The sequence below is a fragment of the Borostomias antarcticus genome, assembly GCF_949987555.1.
Source record: "Borostomias antarcticus genome assembly, chromosome: 5".
Lineage (NCBI taxonomy): Eukaryota > Metazoa > Chordata > Actinopteri > Stomiiformes > Stomiidae > Borostomias > Borostomias antarcticus.
The window spans coordinates 22,182,886-22,205,301 of record NC_140238.1 but is presented as its reverse complement, the minus strand read 5'-3'; the positions used below and the strand labels follow the sequence as shown (position 1 = coordinate 22,205,301).

At 47.2% G+C, this 22,416-nt stretch overlaps 2 protein-coding genes across 2 annotated transcripts in view; one reads left to right on the top strand and one right to left on the bottom strand.

Annotated features, from left to right (window-relative positions):
* Positions 1 to 2,468: 2,468 nt before the first annotated feature.
* On the bottom strand, positions 2,469 to 18,596 carry ccp110 (centriolar coiled-coil protein 110; the record flags this gene model as incomplete). Its single annotated transcript, XM_084439001.1, has 15 exons — positions 2,469 to 2,544; positions 2,662 to 2,721; positions 3,017 to 3,085; positions 3,447 to 3,520; positions 6,433 to 6,549; positions 6,699 to 6,800; positions 6,994 to 7,110; positions 8,043 to 8,128; positions 8,278 to 8,434; positions 10,244 to 10,365; positions 10,544 to 11,481; positions 11,563 to 11,837; positions 12,799 to 12,927; positions 14,801 to 14,976; positions 18,428 to 18,596. 15 exons carry the CDS (start codon positions 18,594 to 18,596, stop codon positions 2,469 to 2,471), a joined length of 2,667 nt encoding a protein of 888 aa, XP_084295127.1.
* A 1,229-nt stretch (positions 18,597 to 19,825) lies between these two features.
* The window catches only part of sun1b (Sad1 and UNC84 domain containing 1b), a gene marked incomplete at its 5' end in the record, with an annotated part of 38,473 nt that continues 35,882 nt past the window's right edge, over positions 19,826 to 22,416 (top strand). Inside the window, one exon of the mRNA XM_084437909.1 lies at positions 19,826 to 19,951. The remainder of the gene's footprint in view (positions 19,952 to 22,416) is intronic.

Genomic DNA, 22,416 nt, shown 5'->3' with positions numbered 1-22,416 from the left:
GCACAGAGGCAATTGCAGGAATCCAAACGCAGCGTATAATATGCCCGGCTCACACGCTTGCGTTTGATGCGTCAACTTTGACGGATGGCGGAAGGCGTGTCTGCCGCACGCAACAACAACCAATCACATTGTCCAAAACTGCGCTCGCAACAGCCGAGTATATTCTCCGAACCTGCTAGCGCGAACTATTTTGAAAACCCACCAGGCTTTTCGTTTAGTGCTGTCATGGATGCTAATCTGGTCGAACGTGTGGCGATCGTTTATGCATTGTGGTTGAGGCAACGTGAACGTGGTGCCCGCAGGTATTGGGTACATCCTATCCTGAAAACAAACAATTCAAACAGCGATTGTCCTCCATCTTGGTATCGAAAAATGTGAAATCCCGCCTTGCGATGACGTCTTTCTCCGTCAAGACATCTGATTGGTCGGCAGCTCCGGCAACGCATCTGAAAGTTGAAATGTTTTAACTTTCGACGCTAGCAACGCAGGCAACGCAACGCACCGGGACAACAACGGAACCAGAATGCCATTCGGCTGCGGCCATTGAAAGTGAATGGCATCCGTCAAAGTTGACGCATCAAACGCAAGCGTGTGAGCCGGGTAGCGTGAAAGCGTAGCATACATTCATTTTAAATGAAGAAATAAAAGCCCGTAAACCCTGCCCCAAACACTGCGGAGGTGCAGGCGACGAACGTAAATGGTGGAAAAAGCACTGCGTTTTACCTAATACAGCCATAGTCACACGCACGCAGCAGATTGCAGAGCATATGGCTTGTATTAAATTGATTACAATGCACGATTTACATTACGTTGCCCTAAGTAATCATTGCGGCAGCCTGATGCCACTGACCCAAATTATTTAGAAAGCTAATAAACTGCAACAATTGGTAAGGTGCATCATCGTTGTCTAGGTTTGGACACGGCTGAAGGCAATTCGGCTATACTAGACAGGCGAGCCAGCCTTTTTCTCCGGAAGCTATGTCAATGCGATCCTGAATGTCAGGTCCCTACCAGAATATGTAGGGGTGGGTCGTATACCCACCTCCCTTGATCTCTGTAAAGCGCATTGTGCTGCCTCTGGGTATTAAATGCGCTATACAAATAAAGCTTTGATTGACTGATTGAACGGGACCCAGCTAGCATTAGCTACGCCGAACGGCTAACGCCAGCTGCGTGGCGGCACTCGCAAATCATGGGTGCTAGCGAGTAGAGCAGCAGTTCTGCTGGAACCCTCGGGCTGCAACAAAATTGAAACGCGAGAATCATTCAGCTAGCATTAGCAATCTAAACATAACGATACCCCTATGTGCAATACTGGAACCTTGACGAACGTCAGCTACTGTAAGCTCAGATCAGGATCAGGATGGTCTCGTCGAAAAGTCTCAGTATCTAGACTGACCATGGTGCTAAAAGACTGCATTGCGATAGTGGCTTTGAACTGGACACTGGTACGGTGCTTTGGTTTACACAAGTACTTGTTTTTATATTCCCATACACTCTTTTCTCAGTCAATGGACAGTCCATGTCATCCTCACTATAGCAGTTATCAGCTACAGTACTTAGCTGTAAGTAATTGATGAAGTCTTCAAAAAGACTGTGACATTGTGTGTAGCTGCAATTAAAACATGCAGTTCCAGAAAAGCCTTAGCTAAAAGCTGCGTGGTTTACTTTACAATGCAATAAACAGTAAGACAACAACAGAACCTTCAACTGCAACTTTCCAGTGGATTTGGCATAGAGTTTTCAGCACAACACATTAACATACCAATCTGCTTGCACCAAACACAGAACACAATGAAAGGTGAGAACTTCAAAAAAAAAAAGCTCAGCACCATCGAGTACTCAAAGCCTTTCAACTGAAAACTATTACGTACACAGATTTTTTTTTTTTAAATGGCATCTACAGTATGTGACTAGAGGTTGATACTCTGATATTTGGAAAGGCGAGTACTGTGAGGCAGAAGCGAGGATCACACACAGACTACATGATGAAGGAAGTAGAACTTACTGGAGAAGAGGTATGTGTGAGAGGGAAGGTGTGTGTGAGACAATATCACCCTCAATGTGTCTTTGTTTGAGAGATTACAACCCCTCACTCCCCTAAGGCTTCTAGCAAATAAGGCTTTTCAAGCATAGGCTACATCGTAATCAGCTTGGTAAAGGACTACGTAGATACACCAGTATATATTCTTAATATAAGCTCAGTAGTATACAACAGTAGAGAAAACAATAACAATGGCGTTTAGGTAGCGATCTTTCACACAGTCCGGGCAAGAGCGCACGTCAGACAGACGTCGGTCAAATACATCAAATAATTTAATCATATACGAAGTGTGTTTGATTCATCCTACTTTTTTGGGGGGACTGTTCCACCCTTATCGTTGTATACGGTAAACTAAATCAAGTGTTTGGCTGAGGGGTGAGAGGTCAGGGGTCAGGCCGGGGTGTTGGGGGTCATCCTCTTCCTCCTAGCCCAGGGAGTGCTGCTTCTTCAGGCTGTCTGAACACCTCAACCGCTCCCCTGGCGTCTTCCTGTACCAACTCCTGACAGGCAGACAGACGGACAGACAGGATTGGTTGAACTCTGTGACCCTTCCATTGGGTCGTGTAAACACGTGTAGGAGAGAGGAGATAAGGGGGGTTTTGGGGGGCGGTCCTCACCCCTGGCGGTTGAACTGGCCGGGGACGGGGGCGTTCTGGCCCTGGCTTGGCTTCAGGATCCTGGGAGAACAGAACAAGAGTGTAAGAGCCAATGAAGAACTAGATGATTAATAATAATTTACAGTAGATCAAAACGGTTATATAAGTTAAGGTTTATATTAGTTTAAAATGCGTAATGTAATAATGTAGAAATGATCAAAACGTTTCTGTATTTTTGGATGTGATGTCACGGTTTAGTGGTGACTTTGGTCAGTTGAAGTCAGATATTGTTGGAAGTTAGTCTGATGGCAAACTGTACCACTGTGTGCCGCAGTCAACAGTCAACAGCAGTCTGTTACATCGGTGTGGAGTGTACCTGTTAGCAGGGGGGCTCTTTGGTTTCTGCTGCACCTTTCTGGCCTGCCCTGGAGACTCCCCAACCTTCCTGGCCTGTCCTGGAGACTCCCCAACCTTCCTGGCCTGTCCCGGAGACTCCCCAACCTTCCTGGCCTGTCCTGGAGACTCCCCAACCTTCCTGGCCTGTCCCGGAGACTCCCCAACCTTCCTGGCCTGTCCTGGAGACTCCCCAACCTTCCTGGCCTGTCCTGGAGACTCCCCAACCCTGGACCGCAGGAAAAACACTCAGAACTGAACCCAGCAACTGTAAGAAGCTTTATATCAGACTGAAACCGGCCACTGGATGGCAGATCCAGCACTGAGTCCCACAGGTCCACTCAGACCTCAGAGGATGTGGTGCAACTCAATCTCTCTCTCTCTCTCTCTCTCTCTCTCTCTCTCTCTCTCACCTCTTTTTCCTGTCCAGGGATCTCTGTGTGGCTGCAGACAGCGTCATTTTGTCCTTAGGGCTCTTGGCTTTTTCCTATAGGCCAAACACACGCATGCACACACACACACACACACACCATATAAGTGGCACAATATTAGGTCATGATGTTGATATTGTTGGTAGTATATTAACAGTAAGGCTAGTGTTATGTCATACTGTTGAAATTGTGTATATCATAGTGTATTAACAGTAAGGCAGCTGTGGTGGTGCATTAACAGTAAGACAGGTGTGATGGTGCATTAACAGAAGGCAGGTGTGATGGTGTATTAACAGTAAGGCAGGTGTGTTGGTGTATTAATAGTAAGACAGGTGTGATGGTGCATTAACAGTAAGACAGGTGTGATGGTGTATTAACAGTAAGGCAGGTGTGATGGTGCATTAACAGTAAGACAGGTGTGATGGTGTATTAACAGTAAGACAGGTGTGATGGTGTATTAACAGTAGGGCAGATGTGATGGTGTATTAACAGTCGGGCTGGTGTGATGGTGTATTAACAGTAAGACAGGTGTGATGATGCATTAACAGTAAGACAGGTGTGATGGTGTATTAACAGTAGGGCAGATGTGATGGTGTATTAACAGTAATGGAGGTGTGATGGTGTATTAACAGTAGGGCAGGTGTGATGGTGTATTAACAGTAATGGAGGTGTGATGGTGTATTAACAGTAGGGCAGATGTGATGGTGTATTAACAGTAATGGAGGTGTGATGGTGTATTAACAGTAGGGCAGGTGTGATGGTGTATTAACAGTAATGGAGGTGTGATGGTGTATTAACAGTAGGGCAGGTGTGATGGTGTATTAACAGTAATGGAGGTGGGATGGTGCATTAACAGTAATGGAGGTGTGATGGTGTAATAACAGTCGGGCTGGTGTGATGGTGTATTAACAGTAAGACAGGTGTGATGATGCATTAACAGTAAGGTGTGATGGTGTATTAACAGTAGGGCTGGTCTGATGGTGTATTAACAGTAATGGAGGTGTGATGGTGTATTAACAGTAGGGCAGGTGTGATGGTGTATTAACAGTAATGGAGGTGGGATGGTGCATTAACAGTAATGGAGGTGTGATGGTGTAATAACAGTAAGGCAGGTGTGATGGTGTATTAACTGTAAGGCAGGTGTGATGGTGTATTAACAGTAATGGAGGTGGGATGGTGCATTAACAGTAATGGAGGTGTGATGGTGTAATAACAGTAAGGCAGGTGTGATGGTGCATTAACAGTAAGGTGTGATGGTGTATTAACAGTAGGGCTGGTCTGATGGTGTATTAACAGTAGGGCTGGTCTGATGGTGTATTAACAGTAGGGCAGATGTGATGGTGTATGGTGCATTAACAGTAATGGAGGTGTGATGGTGTATTAACAGTAAGGCAGGTGTGATGGTGTATTAACAGTAATGGAGGTGTGATGGTGCATTAACAGTAATGGAGGTGTGATGGTGTAATAACAGTAAGGCAGGTGTGATGGTGTATTAACAGTAGGGCAGGTGTGATGGTGTATTAACAGTAAGGCAGGTGTGATGGTGTATTAACAGTAAGACTGGTGTGATGGTGCATTAACTGTAAGACAGGTGTGATGGAGTATTAACTGTAAGACAGGTGTGATGGAGTATTAACAGTAAGGCAGGTGTGATGGAGTATTAACAGTAAGGCAGGTGTGATGGTGTATTAACAGTAATGGAGGTGTGATGGTGTATTAACAGTAGGGCTGGAGTGATGGTGTATTAACAGTAGGGCAGGTGTGATGGCGTATTAACAGTAAGGCAGGTGTGGTGTTGTATTAACAGTAGGGCTAGTGTGATGGTGTACTAACAGTAATGGAGATGTGATGGTGTATTAACAGTAAGGCAGGTGTGATGGTGTAACAGTAATGGAGGTGTGATGGTGTATTAACAGTAAGGCAGGTGTGATGATGCATTAACAGTAAGGCGGGTGTGATGGTGTATTAACAGTAATGCAGGTGTAATGGTGTATTAACAGTAAGGCAGGTGTGATGATGCATTAACAGTAAGGCAGGTGTGATGGTGTATTAACAGTAATGCAGGTGTAATGGTGTATTAACAGTAAGGCAGGTGTGTTGGTGTATTAACAGTAGGGCTAGTGTGATGGTGTATTAACAGTAGGGCAGGTGTGATGGTGTATTGACAGTAATGGAGGTGTGATGGTGTATTAACAGTAGGGCTGGTGTGATGGTGTATTAACAGTAGGGCTGGTGTGATGGTGTATTGACAGTAATGGAGGTGTGATGGTGTATTAACAGTAAGGCAGGTGTGATGGTGTATTAACAGTAATGGAGGTGTGATGGTGTATTAACAGTAAGGCAGGTGTGATGGTGTATTAACAGTAGGGCTGGTGTGATGGTGTATTGACAGTAATGGAGGTGTGATGGTGTATTAACAGTAATGGATGTGTGATGGTGTATTAACAGTAGGGCTGGTGTGATGGTGTATTGACAGTAATGGAGGTGTGATGGTTTATTAACTGTAAGGCAGGTGTGATGGTGTATTAACAGTAATGGAGGTGTGATGGTGTATTAACAGTAAGGCAGGTGTGATGGTGTATTAACAGTAGGGCTGGTGTGATGGTGCATTAACAGTAATGGAGGTGTGATGGTGTATTAACAGTAATGGAGGTGTGATGGTGCATTAACAGTAATTAAGGTGTGATGGTGTATTAACAGTAAGGCAGGTGTGATGGTGCATTAACAGTAAGGTGTGATGGTGTATTAACAGTAGGGCTGGTCTGATGGTGTATTAACAGTAGGGCTGGTCTGATGGTGTATTAACAGTAAGGCAGGTGTGATGGTGCATTAGCAGTAATGGAGGTGTGATGGTGTATTAACAGTAAGGCAGGTGTGATGGTGTATTAACAGTAAGGCTGGTGTGATGGTGTATTAACAGGAGGATAGGTGTGATGGTGTATTAACAGTGAGGTCAGTGTGAGGTCACCATCTCTCTGAGTCTCCTCTCGGCCCGGAGCTCTCTGTCCTGTCTCAGCAGCGCCAGACGCTCCGCCAGGGGCATCGAGAAGAAGATGTCATGGACGTCATACAGGGCGGCACGCAGCTGGGACACACACACACACACACACATACACACACACGCACACACACATACACACACACATACACACACACACACATACGGATCAGTACGCTCACACTCAATATGATAAACTCTTTGTGTTTGTGTTTGTGTGTGTGTGTGTGTGTTACCTGGGCTCTAACTCTGTCCTGGAGAGAGAGGTCCTGAGACGTGATAGAACCTCTTTTCTGAGGAGCTTCAGTCTGGAACGAGCGGATGAACTCCTGTGTGTCCTGGACGCACAAACACACACGCACACACACACGCATACACACACATACACACATTTAGCATTTTCTCTCAATAAGATCATCAACAGTCCCACCTGAAAGTTTATTAATTTGGTAATTCAATGTGTGTGTGTGTGTGTGTGTGTGTGTGTGTGTGTGTGTGCGTGCGTGTGTGTGTGTGCGTGTGCCCTCTCACCTGCACAGTCTGGCGCAGATGTTTGACCTTCTCAATTCTGAGCAGTCTGCGTGTCAGGAAGCCTCGTGTGACGGCGCCCAGCCTACAGAGCGCCCTCTGCTGTTCAGGATTCATACTCTGGAGTGAGGGATGAGACAGAGCCATCACATAAAACCAGTTCACACACACACACACTCACACACATACACACACACACACACACACACAGACACACAGGTGGGAAGAAAAAGAAAAACACAGAAATGGGGAACACACACATGCAAACCAATAGGGGAATTGATAAGATTTTAGCGATTCCGATTCCATTTTCGATTCTGCTTATCGATCCGACACCTTATCGATTCTCTTATCGATTCTCATTGGGCAAAAAACATTAATTTTCTTTCATATGTACTACTTTGAACATGCCAATTACAGTGCTGTTTTTAGGTGTATTCACCTTGAACTAAAAATAAAACTGACATAAACAAATCAGTATTTTTTCAGACCGACTGCCTGACTGAACGTCATCATCTAAATTACATGGATGGAAATGGAGATTATTCATATAGTGAAAGCTGGTTTGCACAATTAAACAAATGGCACTAACACAATAGACAGGGACTCTGGAGGAGTTTACCTTCGACTACACTAACGTTAGCTGCGCTGCTGTTGTCACTCCGGAGCGCATCAAAAACGTGACATTCCTGCAAAGTTATCGCATGCTGTGTGGCCAAATGTTTTTGCATATTTGTAGTATTTCCCCCCTTTGATGATATAGGTTTTAGCAAGCATTGCAAGTGGCTGTGTGGTCATCTTGTCACGTGAAATTTCGAACGTTTATGCCTAGACGACATGTTGCTGGCTTCTACTACCGCGGTCTAATAAAAGACAGGGATCGATGCGGCAACGACAGGGATCGATAGCAGAATCGTTAAGGATTTTGGCTAACAATTCCAAGGAATCGATTTACTGGGATTGATTCTCTGGGAACCGGTTCTCAACAAGAACCGGGTTTCGATTCCCATCCCTACAAACCAATGTGCACAGGTACGCACGCGCCCACACACCTGACTCAGTCTGGCGCGAGACTTGCTGCCCCCCCAGGTGTGCCCCCCCAGGTAGACCGGGGGCTGGCCAGACGGAGAGGACGCCCCCCCAGAGAGGAGGGGAGGCGGGAACCCTGGAGAGACAGAGGGAGAGGGCAGACTACGCTGCTGACGGAGCACTTTACTGCATACGGTAACGCTACTGACACAGCACAAGCTAGCCGGTAATCCACGAGTAACCGTGGTGACACCCTACCCATAATCTTCACGCCGTGTCCCGGCGACCTCTCGGCCGGGCTGTAGGCGGGGCTACGGGCGGGGCAGGAGGCGGGGCCGAGAGCAGCGTAGCCGTCAGTCACAGACCGCCAGTCACACCCCTGTTCCCTCAGACTCCTCTCCTTCTCATCCAGCTCCTGGCAGCACAGAGACATACACACGCACACACACACACACACACACACATGCACGCATGCACACACACATACACACACACACACACACACACACAGGTACGCACGTGTGCAGACACACACACACGCACACACATGCACACACACACACACACACACACACACACACACACACACACACAGGAGTGTTATCTCTGCCTAATGACAACTACAAGAATGTGAGGCCCTGAGCCCTGGACAAACAGAAGGAGGAGATAGAATTCATTCATTCATTCATTCATTCATTCATTCATTCATTCATTCATTCTGTTTTCCACAACCAGACAGGAACAGCTAACACGCTCAACCACTCTCCTTCTAGTTAAATGGTAAATGTAGTGCATTTATATAGCGCTTTTATCCAAAGTGCTTTTACAGTAGCCAGGGGCCTCATTTATAAAACACTGTGCAGAATCCATACTAAAAGTGTGCATGAGCACAAAAGCCGAAAATGGTGTGCGCACAAAAAAAAAGGTATTCCTCAAACTGTGCCCACGCATACAGTACAGTCTGCACCCAATTTCCCCTTTATGTCCACCTGGACATGTGCACACGTTGATCAGCCTCCTATCCTGCCCTCTACACATGGTCAGTGAACCGCCTCATTCATCCATTCATAAATGATGACTGCATGACGACAATGACGGTGATTCCTGTTGTGAAATAGAAGTCCTTGTGGCAGAGGCTGAAGGAAGACTGGCGTGGTAGTCGAGTGGCAAGGCGTGGTAAGGTCTCATAATGTCAACATGAATATTTAGATTATATTATGAAACTGTGGCGGGTGTGAGACCGAGGCGTTGAAAACGGCATCAATTTACACACAGTTTGTCCTACTGGTCGCCTTATTGGTGAGAATGTCATGACTGACTGAAAGTAGTGGCTAGAATGTAGGCTACATCATTCGGGTTTTGTATTCCTAATTAAACCCTGTGGTTTGTTCGTCCTTGTGATCAACAAATTACATTCATTTCTACAGTGTACAGATCTAATTAAATTCCTGATTAAACTGTACAACATATTTGTTCCTTTTGCAAAAACATCTCCATTTGGATTATCTTAATCACGTTTGTCCATTATCTGCTGTGAGCAGAGCAGGTTTAAAATAGTAGGCCTTCAACTACACTGATTTACTGATAGTGATGAGCAAAATCAACACAGTGACAACATAGTGACAGTTTGCATATTCGGAAAAACATTCACACACCCTAATAATTATTCACAAGCAGTCAAACTTCTCAAAAGAATAGACTGCTGTCGATGTGCTTCTGCAGCAGGATTGCTGACCCAAACCCATTCTACAGTACGTCTCATTATATTATAGGAGGTCTATAATGTGGGAAAGGTCATGTTGATTATTTCACACAAGGTTGGTATGAATTTCAAAGCGATTCTCGAGTTTCTTCCTTCTGCCATGCGAGTTGCAGTTTGACATTTCTCCAGAAATGTGCACAGGCATGGGTCAGAGCTGCTTCTCCCGTCAACTTAAAAAAAATTATAAATCATTCGCCAAGTCTCACACACATTCACACACCAATGGCAGCAGCTGCCATGCAAGGTGCTAGCCTGCTCATTGGGAGCAATTTGGGGTTCAGTGTCTTTGCCCAAGGACACTTCAACATGTGAACAGGAGGAGCCGGGATTCGAACCTCCGACCCTACGATCACTGGACGACTTGCTCTACCTCCTGAGCCACAGCCGCCCCTGTCTAATACTCAATATCACAAGCGAACTAGAACATACAGGACTTTGGTGGCTGAAAAAGCGTGTCCTGACCTGACAGAGGCGCTGTTGCTCCTTCTCCTGCTCGGCAATGAGCAGAGACATCTGCAGAGCATGCTCCTCCTCCAGACGCCTCTGCATGTCCTCCAGAGCCTGGACACGCCTCTGGGTCTCCTCTGACACACACACACACACACACCCACACACACACACACACACACACACACAGAGACATGCACACACACACACACACACAGACAACTTGAAAGTGAGTTGGAAGTAACTATTACAACTGTGCGATGTACAGAACACACACACATCGTCCTCTCTCATCTGCTGCCTGTGTCCCCTCACCTGTCTTGCTGTCGGGCCCCTCCAGAGCTTGGCTGTGGGCTGTGGGGGTGAGGCGACCGTTGTGTGACCCCTGCGGGCCCTCGGCCTCCAGGCCCGCTCTCATGTGGCCCGGCGAGGGGTCGGGGGTCACGCGGGGCCTCAGCAGCGAGGGCGCCGGGCTCTCCACCTCGTACGATTGGTTGAGGAGGGGTGCGGCGGCGCGGCTAGGGGGCGGGGCCAGTCGTGCCACGCCCCCCATGAAGCGCGGGAGCCTCTCCTGACTGCGGTCGATGGCGCCGGCGGTCGAGGGGTGGAGCTGGCTGTCTAGGGTGTGGCAGCGTCGGCGGAACCGTGGGCTGACGACGTCATAGCCCGGCGCGCCCGGTCCCGCTGACGCGCCGACGGGACCGCCGGTCTCCCGGACCAGGCTGGCGCCGCCGGCACGCCTGCTACTGCTGCTGCTCCCACCGCTGCCCGCCACCAGCCCCCCCCACCCTAGCCCCGCCCCTGCGGAGGAGCCCTCCCCGGATGCCGCGCCCCGCCCTCTGGGGATGAGGTCGGCCGGGCCGACGGGGAAGGAGACGTGGACGATGTTGCCGGCGGAGACGGGGCGCGGCCGGCGGGGGTGTGGGGGGCGGGGGCTGAGGCTGGGCTCCGGACCGGCGGGGAGGCGGGGGTAGGGGTCGGGGAGGCCGGGAGAGAGGCAGCTGTGCTGCTGGGTGTAGGAGTCACACGCGGCCTGGTACTGGCTCTGGGAGGGGCTCAGGGGACTGTGACGCAGGGCGTATCCCGGCTCGGCACCCTGCGGACTGCGGCCCTCGTTCTCCTTGTCCGAGAGGCTGTCGGGCGGCGGGGGCGTCCGCGCCACCCTGCCGCCGCCCTTCGACCCCCTGCGAGACAGCTCCGCTTCCACGTACTCCCTGGACCTCCTCAGCAGGCTCTGCAGACTCTGCTCCCCTCCCGCCTCCTCCTCCCGGACCACTCTCCCTCCCCCCTCCTCCTCCTCCTGCTCCTCCTCCGCCTCCCTCTCTCCCCCGCACCCGTCGAGGGGCGCCGGGGGCTCGCGGCCGGGGCTGGTGGGTCGCTCGACCGCAGGCTCCTGGACCCCGGGGGACCCTCCCGGGACCCCGGAGGAGGCAGTGACCAGGGTGTAGCCGTTCACGGTGTCGGGTTTCCCCTGGACCCCACCTCCTCCGGGGACCCCAGGCGAGTCGGTGACCAGAGTGTAGCCGTTGACCGTGTCGTGTTTCGGGGAGCGACAGTGTGGGGGTGTCGGTGGCTGCTTCTCCATCTCCATGTCAGGCACTTTGTGCATCTGCTGTGAGAGACGCACAATAAGCTTGCAGCACTGTATAATCCATCCAATCTATTGACAATGTGGAGGATTTAACCTTGTAAACGTTGTGAATGGGATCAAATAAAATTAAAATAAATAAATAAAATTAAAGTGAGATTTAACTGCCACAATATCTGTATTAAAGGTGCTAAATTCCCACCCCTCCCTTCAGGCCTCCCTCCAAAGCCACTCCTCTAAACTGGAGGAAAACAAATGACACTCACTAGGCAGGCAGGTAGGTTGACAGGCAGGTGAGCCATCCAATCATTTCAGGCTGGCAACTCAAAATGATTGGACGCACTTATTACAGTCCTGCAACTTCCACAGACCACAGATTTATTTCATTTTAGTGTCAGAGCACTTTATTTATTGATGGCTGTCGTGATGTAATGAGAATCGCAAAAAAAATAACAAAAGGTGCTTCTGAGTCAAAGGGCATACCGCACCTTTAAAGGCATAGTATGGTATTTTGGACATTTATTTTTGACCTATTTGCGGTATGTCTAACCTGAACTTGACACATAGAGACCATAGTTTCACTGATACTATACTCAAGTATTGAGCTAGATCAACATTTTCGTCTGCCGCAACTTTCTTTACAATGTACTGTAAGTGGACGGGGCCACGGTCAACGTGAAAATGTGTAGTTTTTCCAAAACGGGAAGCTCATGGTTTAATCTTACTTCGTCTCAGTATGCTGTCCTGTGAAATTTTGGCTATTTTCAAACCGAATGCTGAAACGGTTACATTTCAAACGGAACTATTTTGCCGACCGCACAAGCACTGTAAACTTCTGCTCTGTTTATGTTGTAGAGACAACACATAGTCCTCCACTGGGCGGAGGTTTACAGTGGTTGTGCGGTTGGAAAAATAGTTCTGTTTCAAAAGTAACTGTTTAAACATTTAACCCTCCCTTCAGTCAAAGCTGTGAGAGTCTGACCTGAACGTGGTCCAGGATGTCCTGGACCCTGGCCAGGAGGCTGCTCCGGTGGAGGGTCTGTCTGTCCACCTCCAGCTGGACGGCTCTCTGTCTGTGGCCGGCCATCTCCCTCCTCTGCTCCTCAGTCAGCTGGCCACACACACACACACACACACACACACACACACACATGCACCCACACACACACAAACATGCACCCACACATGTGCATACATGTACACACAAAGGAACACGTGTTAACACACACACAACAATAATACAATAAATGTCAGACCTGCAAACTCTTGAGTAGTGAAAAAGGTGACAATATACAAAATTAAAACCCTCTAGATTCACTTCAACTACCCTGTTTGACATAACAAAGGTGACTGTAGCCAAAAGGTGACAAGTTTGCAGGTGTGAAATGTAGGCTTGTCATATTCTTACTAACTAACCTACACATGCAGTCGCCTGCACTCTCTGGGAATCCAGAAAACATCGAACCCCTTCCTCACTCACTGGGGATGTGACAGTCCCCCTACAGGGCAAGAGAGACCCTCCCTCCCCCTCCCACAACCTCCCCCCCTCTCAGATGCCCTCTCTCCCACAGCTCTCTCCCCCACACAGCTGTCTCCCCCACACAGCTGTCTCCCCCACACAGCTGTCTCCTGTCCCCTCCACACAGCTGTCTCCTCCACACAGCTCTCTCCCCCACACAGCTGTCTCCTTCACACAGCTGTCTCCCCCACAAAGCTGTCTCCCCCACACAGCTGTCTCCTGTCCCCTCCACACAGCCGTCTCCTCCACACAGCCGTCTCCTCCACACAGCCGTCTCCCCCACACAGCTGTCTCCTCCAGCAAACTCAATTGATGACTAGATGGATCCACCTGACATGAATCACTCGTTGTTTTTCCATGTCAGCTCTCTCCTCTCGGCTGCCTTCCAACAGCTTATCCAATTCAGATCAGTTACTGCAAATGTTTCAAGGAACTGGGTTCTAGACTGCTAAACAACTCGGAGAAGCCCCCACCAAAAAAAAAAGCTGCCCTGAATTTTTGTCAATCTTACTACAAACCTTTGGTTTTATGGTTGTGTGAGTCTGTGTGTGTGTGTGCGTGTATTTATTCATGCATGCATGCACTGCATTGTAACCAAACAGGCAATGGCTCATTGCATTTGAGTTACCATGCAACTTGGGCTATCAAGTTACAAAACACTAGTCATCACAGGACAGCAGCCACGCATACACAAACTCTCCTGGGAAACCAAACGTGTTGCTAGTAGCAGCTCAAACTGAGCATGTTGCTATCAGTCACCTGTCACGGCAACAAACTCCTCTAGACCCTACCTTGAGAAAAACATTAACTCAGCCTTGCAGATATCCCACAGACATTAAGTCAATGGTGCATTAATATACATAGCATCCATTTTGGTGATTTTATTTATATACATCAATTTTAAGCTGGGACTAGCCTTTACAACCCCCAACACCTCCTGGCCCTGAGACCAATTAAATGTATTCTAAACAGTTCATCATTGATGTGATTTTATGTTGTTTTATGTAACAGAAATTGGAATGTTCTTTTCAACATTCTGAAAACTTGGAGATACAAGATTTCTGCCCGACAGCAGGGATAATTTGGTTGCCCCCCCCCCCAATAGGCCTAACCTTCCTTCCTCAGTCCTTCCCTCCTGACTGGCTACAGTACCACTCACCAGAGAGGACAGCACGGTCCTTCCCTCCTGACTGACTACAGTACCACTCACCAGAGAGGACACCACGGTCCTTCCCTCCTGACTGACTACAGTACCACTCACCAGAGAGGACAGCACGGTCCTTCCCTCCTGACTGACTACAGTACCACTCACCAGAGAGGACAGCACGGTCCTTCCCCCCTGACTGGCTACAGTACCACTCACCAGAGAGGACAGCAGGGTCCTTCCCTCCTGACTGACTACAGTACCACTCACCAGAGAGGACAGCACGGTCCTTCCCTCCTGACTGACTACAGTACCACTCACCAGAGGGGACAGCACGGTCCTCCCATGGAAGCAGATGATGGAGGCTCCCTCCTGGGGGCGGCGGGTCTTCCAGCCTCCTCCGGTCCTCTGGGGCTGTCTCTCAGCCTGCAGTCTGACCAGGCTCCGCAGACAGAACTCCTCATAGCTCTCCATGCCTGCGGCCCCCTCCACCAACACTGGGCAGACAAAACCCACAAAGCCACATGAGTAACAATGCGTCAGCACACAGGCAGAGAGAGAGAGAGAGAGAGAGAGAGAGAGAGAGAGAGAGAGAGAGAGAGAGAGAAGCCTAATGTGTTGTTGTAGATGTATGTGTGTACTGTAGATGTAGGCTATATGTAGTGTGTGTGTGTGCTATGAAGGTGTGGGTTGGCCGTCCTGTCTACTTTCTTGATCGTAAAGATCGTATAGCTACTCTGTGTGTGTGTGTGTGTGTGTGTGTGTGTGTGTGTGTGTGTTTGTGTGTGTGTGTGTGTGTGTGTGTGTGTGGTGTGTGTGTGTGTGTGTGTGTGTGTGTGTGTGAGCAACTGGAAGAGCAAGACAAACAAAAGAGTTACTTAGTTACTGTATCACAGTCATCACATTCCATCCATTTTATCTCAGTGGCAAAGGCAGGCCAAGAGAGTCCACTCAGGAAGTGGACAGGAATCATGTGTCTCTGATCAATAGTGCTGCTTTTCTGGGAATGGTTGTCAGCAAGATTAATAAACCCTCACTAACCTCTGAGCACGCCTTGAGAATATCATAGCTAGCATATCACTTCCAAAAACTTACCAAATATTATATCAAGCTAGAATGATAGATATAGCCTAGTAGCGTTGAACAAACAGAAAAGCCATGGCTTGCTTAAGCTTTCACAAGCATTTTCTTGGCACCAGACATGCCTGGACCAGTTAACATTTTATAGTATGGAATTAATAGTTAGATTGAATAACTAACTAGTTAATTTTACCTGCCAAACTAATGATAGTTAGCTAACGTTTTAACCTCTGTGTAATTACGCCTTTGTAGCTAGCACTAACTCTTCTCTAGACGCTTGGTTTATAAATTGTAATTACAGCTGCTGACAAATCCATATAGCACACCCCTTGCTATTTCTAAGCAGGCTAACTAATCGACTAAATAACAAGATCAGCTAAATTGTGCGGTTTTACTTGCCTTGGTCAATGATAGTGGGTCCACGCTGCTGTCCTGCTGCTGTGTCCAGATGATGGTGGTGGACGGCAGTTGATGTTAGCAGTGGTCCATGCCCTTCTCCTCCTCGTCAAAATACCGGCGTTTTAACGTGCCATACAGCCAAGCTAGTACGTCTCTTCTCCTGTCGTTGAAATGATCGATGGTGACCGGTAATGACGGTTCGTTCATGGGTAAGAATACTGATCCCAATCTCAGGTTCGCCTCAAATAGTCCTTTTTCATCACCCTCTTCCGGCCAAAACAGCGCCTCCTAGCAACAACAACATGGTGGCTCTGTTCCATTTCATTCTCTTGCCTCTTATCTGGACTACAGTAGCCTAGCCTATTTAGGGAAAACAACGAATCTTCGCAGATCTTAAATAGACATCTTTTTTTTTTTTTTACGAAAATTCACACATCATTTTCGCAGTGCATTTTAATATCGCACTGTCGGATCAGTGGCCAATGCTTGGCTTTCAAATTCGAAGGATTTAATGGAGTGGAAAACTATAAAATGGATCTAGGCCAGTGGAACCCTATCAAGAGGGTAGACTCGGTGCATTCAGAGTCGTAACCGGGCAAAATCTGATTAAAAAATGTGCATTCTGGTGCACTCCGAATTGCAGATGTGAACAGATAACAAAAAAATAAAGTAGCTTACATTTTCAAACACTAGAAAATAAATTGCTTTAAGATAGGATATGTTTTGATTTCAAGTGCTTCAGCTTCACCTAACCTCAGTTTACAGATGAACACAGGGAGCCATGAAAACCAGGTGGCAGACAGGCAGCATCCCACACTCCAGGCTGTCTATGATGGAACAATATCAGACAGGCCCAAAGAATTATTTCAGACCCCACCCATGTCGTCCACCCTGAATACCAGCTTCCTCCCTCCGGCAGATGCTTTGAGTCCGCTTTAAGAGCTCTTTTGTCCCCATATCCATTAAAGCCCAAATGGCAAGTAAGCCAGAGGCCAGCCCCTGTAACTGCACACAATATGTACACCATGCCTTCAATAGGCAGTGTGCAATTTGTTGGTGGCAGTCTGTGTAATGAACTAGTATGTATTGTGTATAATTTTGTGTGCGCGCGCGCGCGTGCTTGCCTGCGTGTGTGCGTGCATGCGTGCGTGTGTGTCTATGGGTGACAGACCGTGTGCATCGTATTGTATGTAATAACACTGTTATTCACATTTTAACAGCAGATGTATGTGTCCAATAAACAAAAAACAATAGACAATGTCGATCTCATTATAATACACCTGCCTTTATTTATAGAAAGTATCAGTATGTAGCCTACTTTTATAGCTTATACTGTGTGTGTGTGTGTGTGTGTGTGTGTGTGTGTGTGTGTGTGTGTGTGTGTGTGTGTGTGTGTGTGTGTGTGTGTGCGTGCGTGTGTGTGTTTGTGTGTGTGTGTGTGTGCGTGTGTGTGTCACTACACACCTTACCTCTAATCTCCCTCTGGTCGTGCTCATTCTCAGATAAATACTATAGGTTCTTGCGATACCGCGAGACTTTCGAGATGCGTTAGAGACATGACTCATGAGTCTGAGGTTATAGAAACAGGGGCACAAACGTGTGTGGTCGAATAGCATTTTGGGAGTAAGCAAGGGAGGCATTTTGATTTTTATTCGTGGCCTAGGCACGGCACATATTTTTATTACAGTTATTGACAGTTACAGTTCATCTTTGAAGTTAGTAGAGGCACCGGGGTGCACAGGACGCGCAATGCGCACGTTGGCTTTATTGTCCCTGAGGAGAGTTTCAATGTCACTGTCCTTGAAAGGGGTTTTATTTTTGCTCTGCCAACAAAGAGAGAAAGGCATGTTATTTCAGCGGGAGGAACAACCACATTTAAACAAAAGAGTTAATAATATTAAAGGTGCAGTATGCGATTTGTGATTTCCTATTGGACTTAAGAAGCCACTCCTCCAAACTGGGGGAAAACAAATGACACTCACTAGGCAGGTAGGTAGGTTGGCAGGCAGGTGAGCCATCCAATCATTTAAAGTTGGCAACTCAAAATGATTGGACGCACTTATTACAGTCCTGCGACTTCCACGGATTACAGATTTATTTCATTTTAGTGTCAGAGGACCTTATTTCTTGATTGCTATCGGGATGTAATGAGAATCGCAAAAAATGTAACAAAAAGTGCTTCTGAGCCAAACCGCATACTGCAGAAAGATAACCATCCCGTCATTGTCCTCAGGCCTACAGTACCTGGAAAGATTGACGTTTCACTCCAACACAGGCAGTAGAATGTTCATAACACAGGACAACGTCCAGGCGTTCCGGCGCTTTCCCTTCCAAAGCAGTTCGGAACTCAACATGGTAGACTTCTGATTGGAGCAGCACACAAAGCTCAGCAGGAGTCTTTAATGACAACAACAACAACAACAACAACAACAACAACACTGTGTCAGTTACTCTCCCTTGTTATCCTACCTAGCAGGTGCCGGCAGGAAGATCTCAGCTTGTCTTCATCAAGATGGCCGTGCTTGTGGAAGGGTACTGCTCCACACACATCCCCACGGAGCAGCTTCTCAGTCACGTCCTGTCTGCTCTTTCCCGGGGTTTCCTTTAAGACCCGCTCCATTTCTGGGGTGGAAGTCATTATTACAACCACTGGTTATAGTTCTATGTAGTATGTCTAAAAGTCACCTCACGCTATGGTAGTGTTGACTTCATCTTTTGGATTTCTTTTACTTGACCCTGCTCATTCACACATGCACATCCGTTTAACTGACAGCGTATCAGTCCTACCTTGAGCTGTTGTTATACAAGCCTCACAAAAGGTATCTGTAAAAGACACAACAGACACAAGACCGATCTATCTACATTCAAGCTGGTAAACTTTTCACAATACTAAATCTTTTTAAATGGCTTAAAGGTTTTGACTTACAGCGGTCCTCATTCTGGGGTTGAGCAGCAGTGAGCAGCTCAAATGAACACATCACAAAAATCAAAACATTCCTCATCGTCTACACAGTTGGACAGTCCAGATGTTTGTAATCCAGCTAAGCGCGAAGATTCTTGAACTACTAGTTGGTCGAGGACATAGATCTAAAGTTAGCCTATAAGATGATATTCACGGTGGAAGACTTCCACCTTACAACATTCTAGTCACATGATCCCAGGTACAGTACAATAGAATGCATTCCTAAATGACACCCATCCTGTTTTTCAAGTTTTCTCATACAGTCCAGACATTATACCACACCTATTCTTTCGTTGGTATCGTAGGTAATGTTTTGGACGGATGGCATGAATGTTCCAGATTACCACATATCCCCTATTTCCCTACTACAGGAGAGGGTCGGGGTGGGGTTGAGGAGAGGGTTGGGGTGGGGTTGAGGAGAGGGTTGGGGTGGGGTTGAGGTTGCTGCTGTTACAAGATTGAAATCAATGTGGTTTTCCAGGCAAACTTAGACCTGCTTCTGGGTGAGACATGGAACAAAACCAACAACTAAGCAACACCAGGGGTTGATGGCTTTATAGTCAGTCCAATGAATAATGACCAATAAAATATCCCTGTGCCCTGCTGTAGGACTACACATTTTGACAGTAGGCCTACTGCATTCCCTCCCGTGTTGGTTTGGAAGCCTGCAAGACGCCGCAGTTAGCCAGACAGCGGCGCTCCTTCTCCCGGCGTGGCTGCGCACCCATGCTGCGCACACGTGGGTTTCTTCCACTTTTTTTTTGACAGGACCCATATTTGGGAATTTTGACCAAAAAAGGACGGCGCGTAATAAGTAGCCATGTGATGTCGGTTTGAGCAGCGGAAAATATTTGCAACACAGGCAGTGCGGGAAAGGCGAACGTTAGACTAGCTTAGTGTTTCACTAGAAACATAGTTTGATTTTAGGCTACCGATTTGGCGGATAACAGCTTCGGACGTTCAGCTATGCCGTGCTAAAACAATTGGACAGTGTGGGGGATTTGACAGCCGCACCCCACCGACTGAAAACTGTGAGTAGCCTAGTTGCAACTGCTAGTAGCCTAAATCATTGTACAAAGCACTGTATCCTACAACTAGACCACGACTTGTCTGTTACTGTAGGCTACTCCTGTATTCCAATATTATAGGCTACCTTTTGCATAGGCCCTAATTGTGAGATGTTTCTACTTGTTTTACTATGTTTTGGATTGTGAATATGTAGCCTAATAGGGAAACGGCACTATAGGCTACTATGCTACTATAAGCCTAGATGGAAGACATCTTCGCTAGCTTCACTGCCAAGTTTGGGGCTGGTTACAAAGGTCGCACTTGATAGCCTACTAGCGCTCCAGAACAATTTTTTTTGTGATGGTAGGCTACACCATGTTTACTCCCAGTTAGCTCAGTTTGGCGTGTGCCCACGTTGTTGATGTGGTCAGTAATTACATTAGAGAGCAAAACTGATTTAATCATTAAAAATGTTCTCCAAGCCTCCTGAACTTGTTTGAACTCCACGTCTCTACTAAACCCGCCTCCCGTGGAGTCTGCTCACTACATACTTTAGATTAATTTAAATTAGATTAGGCTACTTTTATTTAGATTGTGGTGACAGCGACGTCACACACGTACAATTATGGATTGTTGACTGTTGACAGTAGATGGCGCCCTGGTCCTGATGTTTGACAAGATGAGGATTACACCATGTTGAACACCGTATGCTTCTTTATTTTCTCACTGTACCACTGTGTCTAGTGGTCCGTCACAGTGAACAATTATTTTTGCAGATGTTTACAGCTATTGCATTTAGGATTGAAGTGGACAATTATAACTGTGCTCATATCCTACATAGCCTACAGTCTATCTATAGACTCTTCCACGCACGTTCTCAAACTGCGTTTCTGTGTTCAGTTGTTCAATGTGTTATATGTTCAATGACCAGGACATGTTTTAAGGTTCTTAATACATATTCACAGGATCACTGTCACTAGACTATATGGTGCACCAGCAAGTGGGATGCTGCAATGTTGTGGCCATCGCCATCCAATAGATTCAAAGTGTGCGCCGTGCGCCTTGACTGACAACGGGTCTGGGAGTGGGAGGAACAGCAGCAGCGATCCTTGTGGCTTTGTTAGGCTACGTCTGGGAAGCCATTTTGGAATTCTGCTTGTAGTGCATGAGCATAACACACCAGGATACTGTCAACTTGCAAACTTTAGCGGCTGCTCACGCAGAATTATTGCTTGGGATCTGTCTTGGGAATATCGAGCACACCCCTACCGTTCTAGACTTTGAACAGCGGCGTCGATATGCGGTCAGACATTCGCGCATCTTCCTTCACAGCAATGTGTAGATCTTTCCCTGGATTACGCTCGTAAAGAATGATAAAACAGATGGACGCTTTTCAAACGGGCAAGTGGAAGCTTCGGGATATATATCGACGTTATCATATCTATTAATCGTTTAAGCATTTTATTCATATAATAGTACACTGTAGGCTGGTGGTTCTAAATTATAGATGTATTCCTTGATAGCCAGCTAAGCTCCTCTACACAGAACTCTGTTGACAACGAATGAAACCTCGGCCTTGGCATTTCATACATTTGCGAGATTATTGGGCTCTCAAAATATTTAGATCAATTACGTTTGATGGTAGGCTAACTCTACACATCTTCCCAGCTCAGATGTAGGCTACAGTGTTTGAAAATATAACCCGGTGTGCTACAGCGGGACGAACGTTTTGACACAAACGTCGATGTCAGTGCGCTCATGAGCGACTGTGTTGTATAAATTGTCGTCTAAAATTAGCATTTGGCAGTAGGACTGTAACTGAACTCGTGTGCCTTTCGGACAGCCATTAGCATTTGGAAATAGAATAATGTTTGCAGCCATTGCAAGCATAGGAACGACGTTTTAAATGTGACCGCTCAGAAACAGTGTTTTGACAGTGAGAGGGACCGCTGGAGCCTAGATCTCGCATGCCTCGCGTGCCGTACTCTGTTCTGTCAAAAGGAGCCAGCTTAAGTAAACATTTTGTCGGGAAATTGCCCTTCAGCAATAGCTCGCTTTTATTTAACATTACCGCATGACTGTGTTTACACACCTGTGTGTGTGTGTGTGTGTGTGTGTGTGTGTGTGTGTGTGTGTGTGTGTGTGTGTGTGAGAGAGAGAGAGACTGTGAGAATGAGTCAAGCGATGCCCGCCCTGTCAGACTTCAGCCTGTCTCCTGAGGAGGCGAGTTAGGTGGTGCCCTCTGTTCAATGGGTGGATGACGTGCAAAAAGGGCCATTTTGTTGGCCATTCATTTATGATGGATGTGGTCAACAGCTCTGCTACCTAAACATCAATTTACGCTAGCCTACTTACAGGCTTAGGTAGTGGACTCAAACATGACACCATTTTGCTCTGTAGTCCCAGCACTCAGAATGCAGGCATGAATGAACTTTGCCTCAATGTCCTTTTGTGATTGTTTATCTCTCATTTTGGCCTTGAGGTTTGA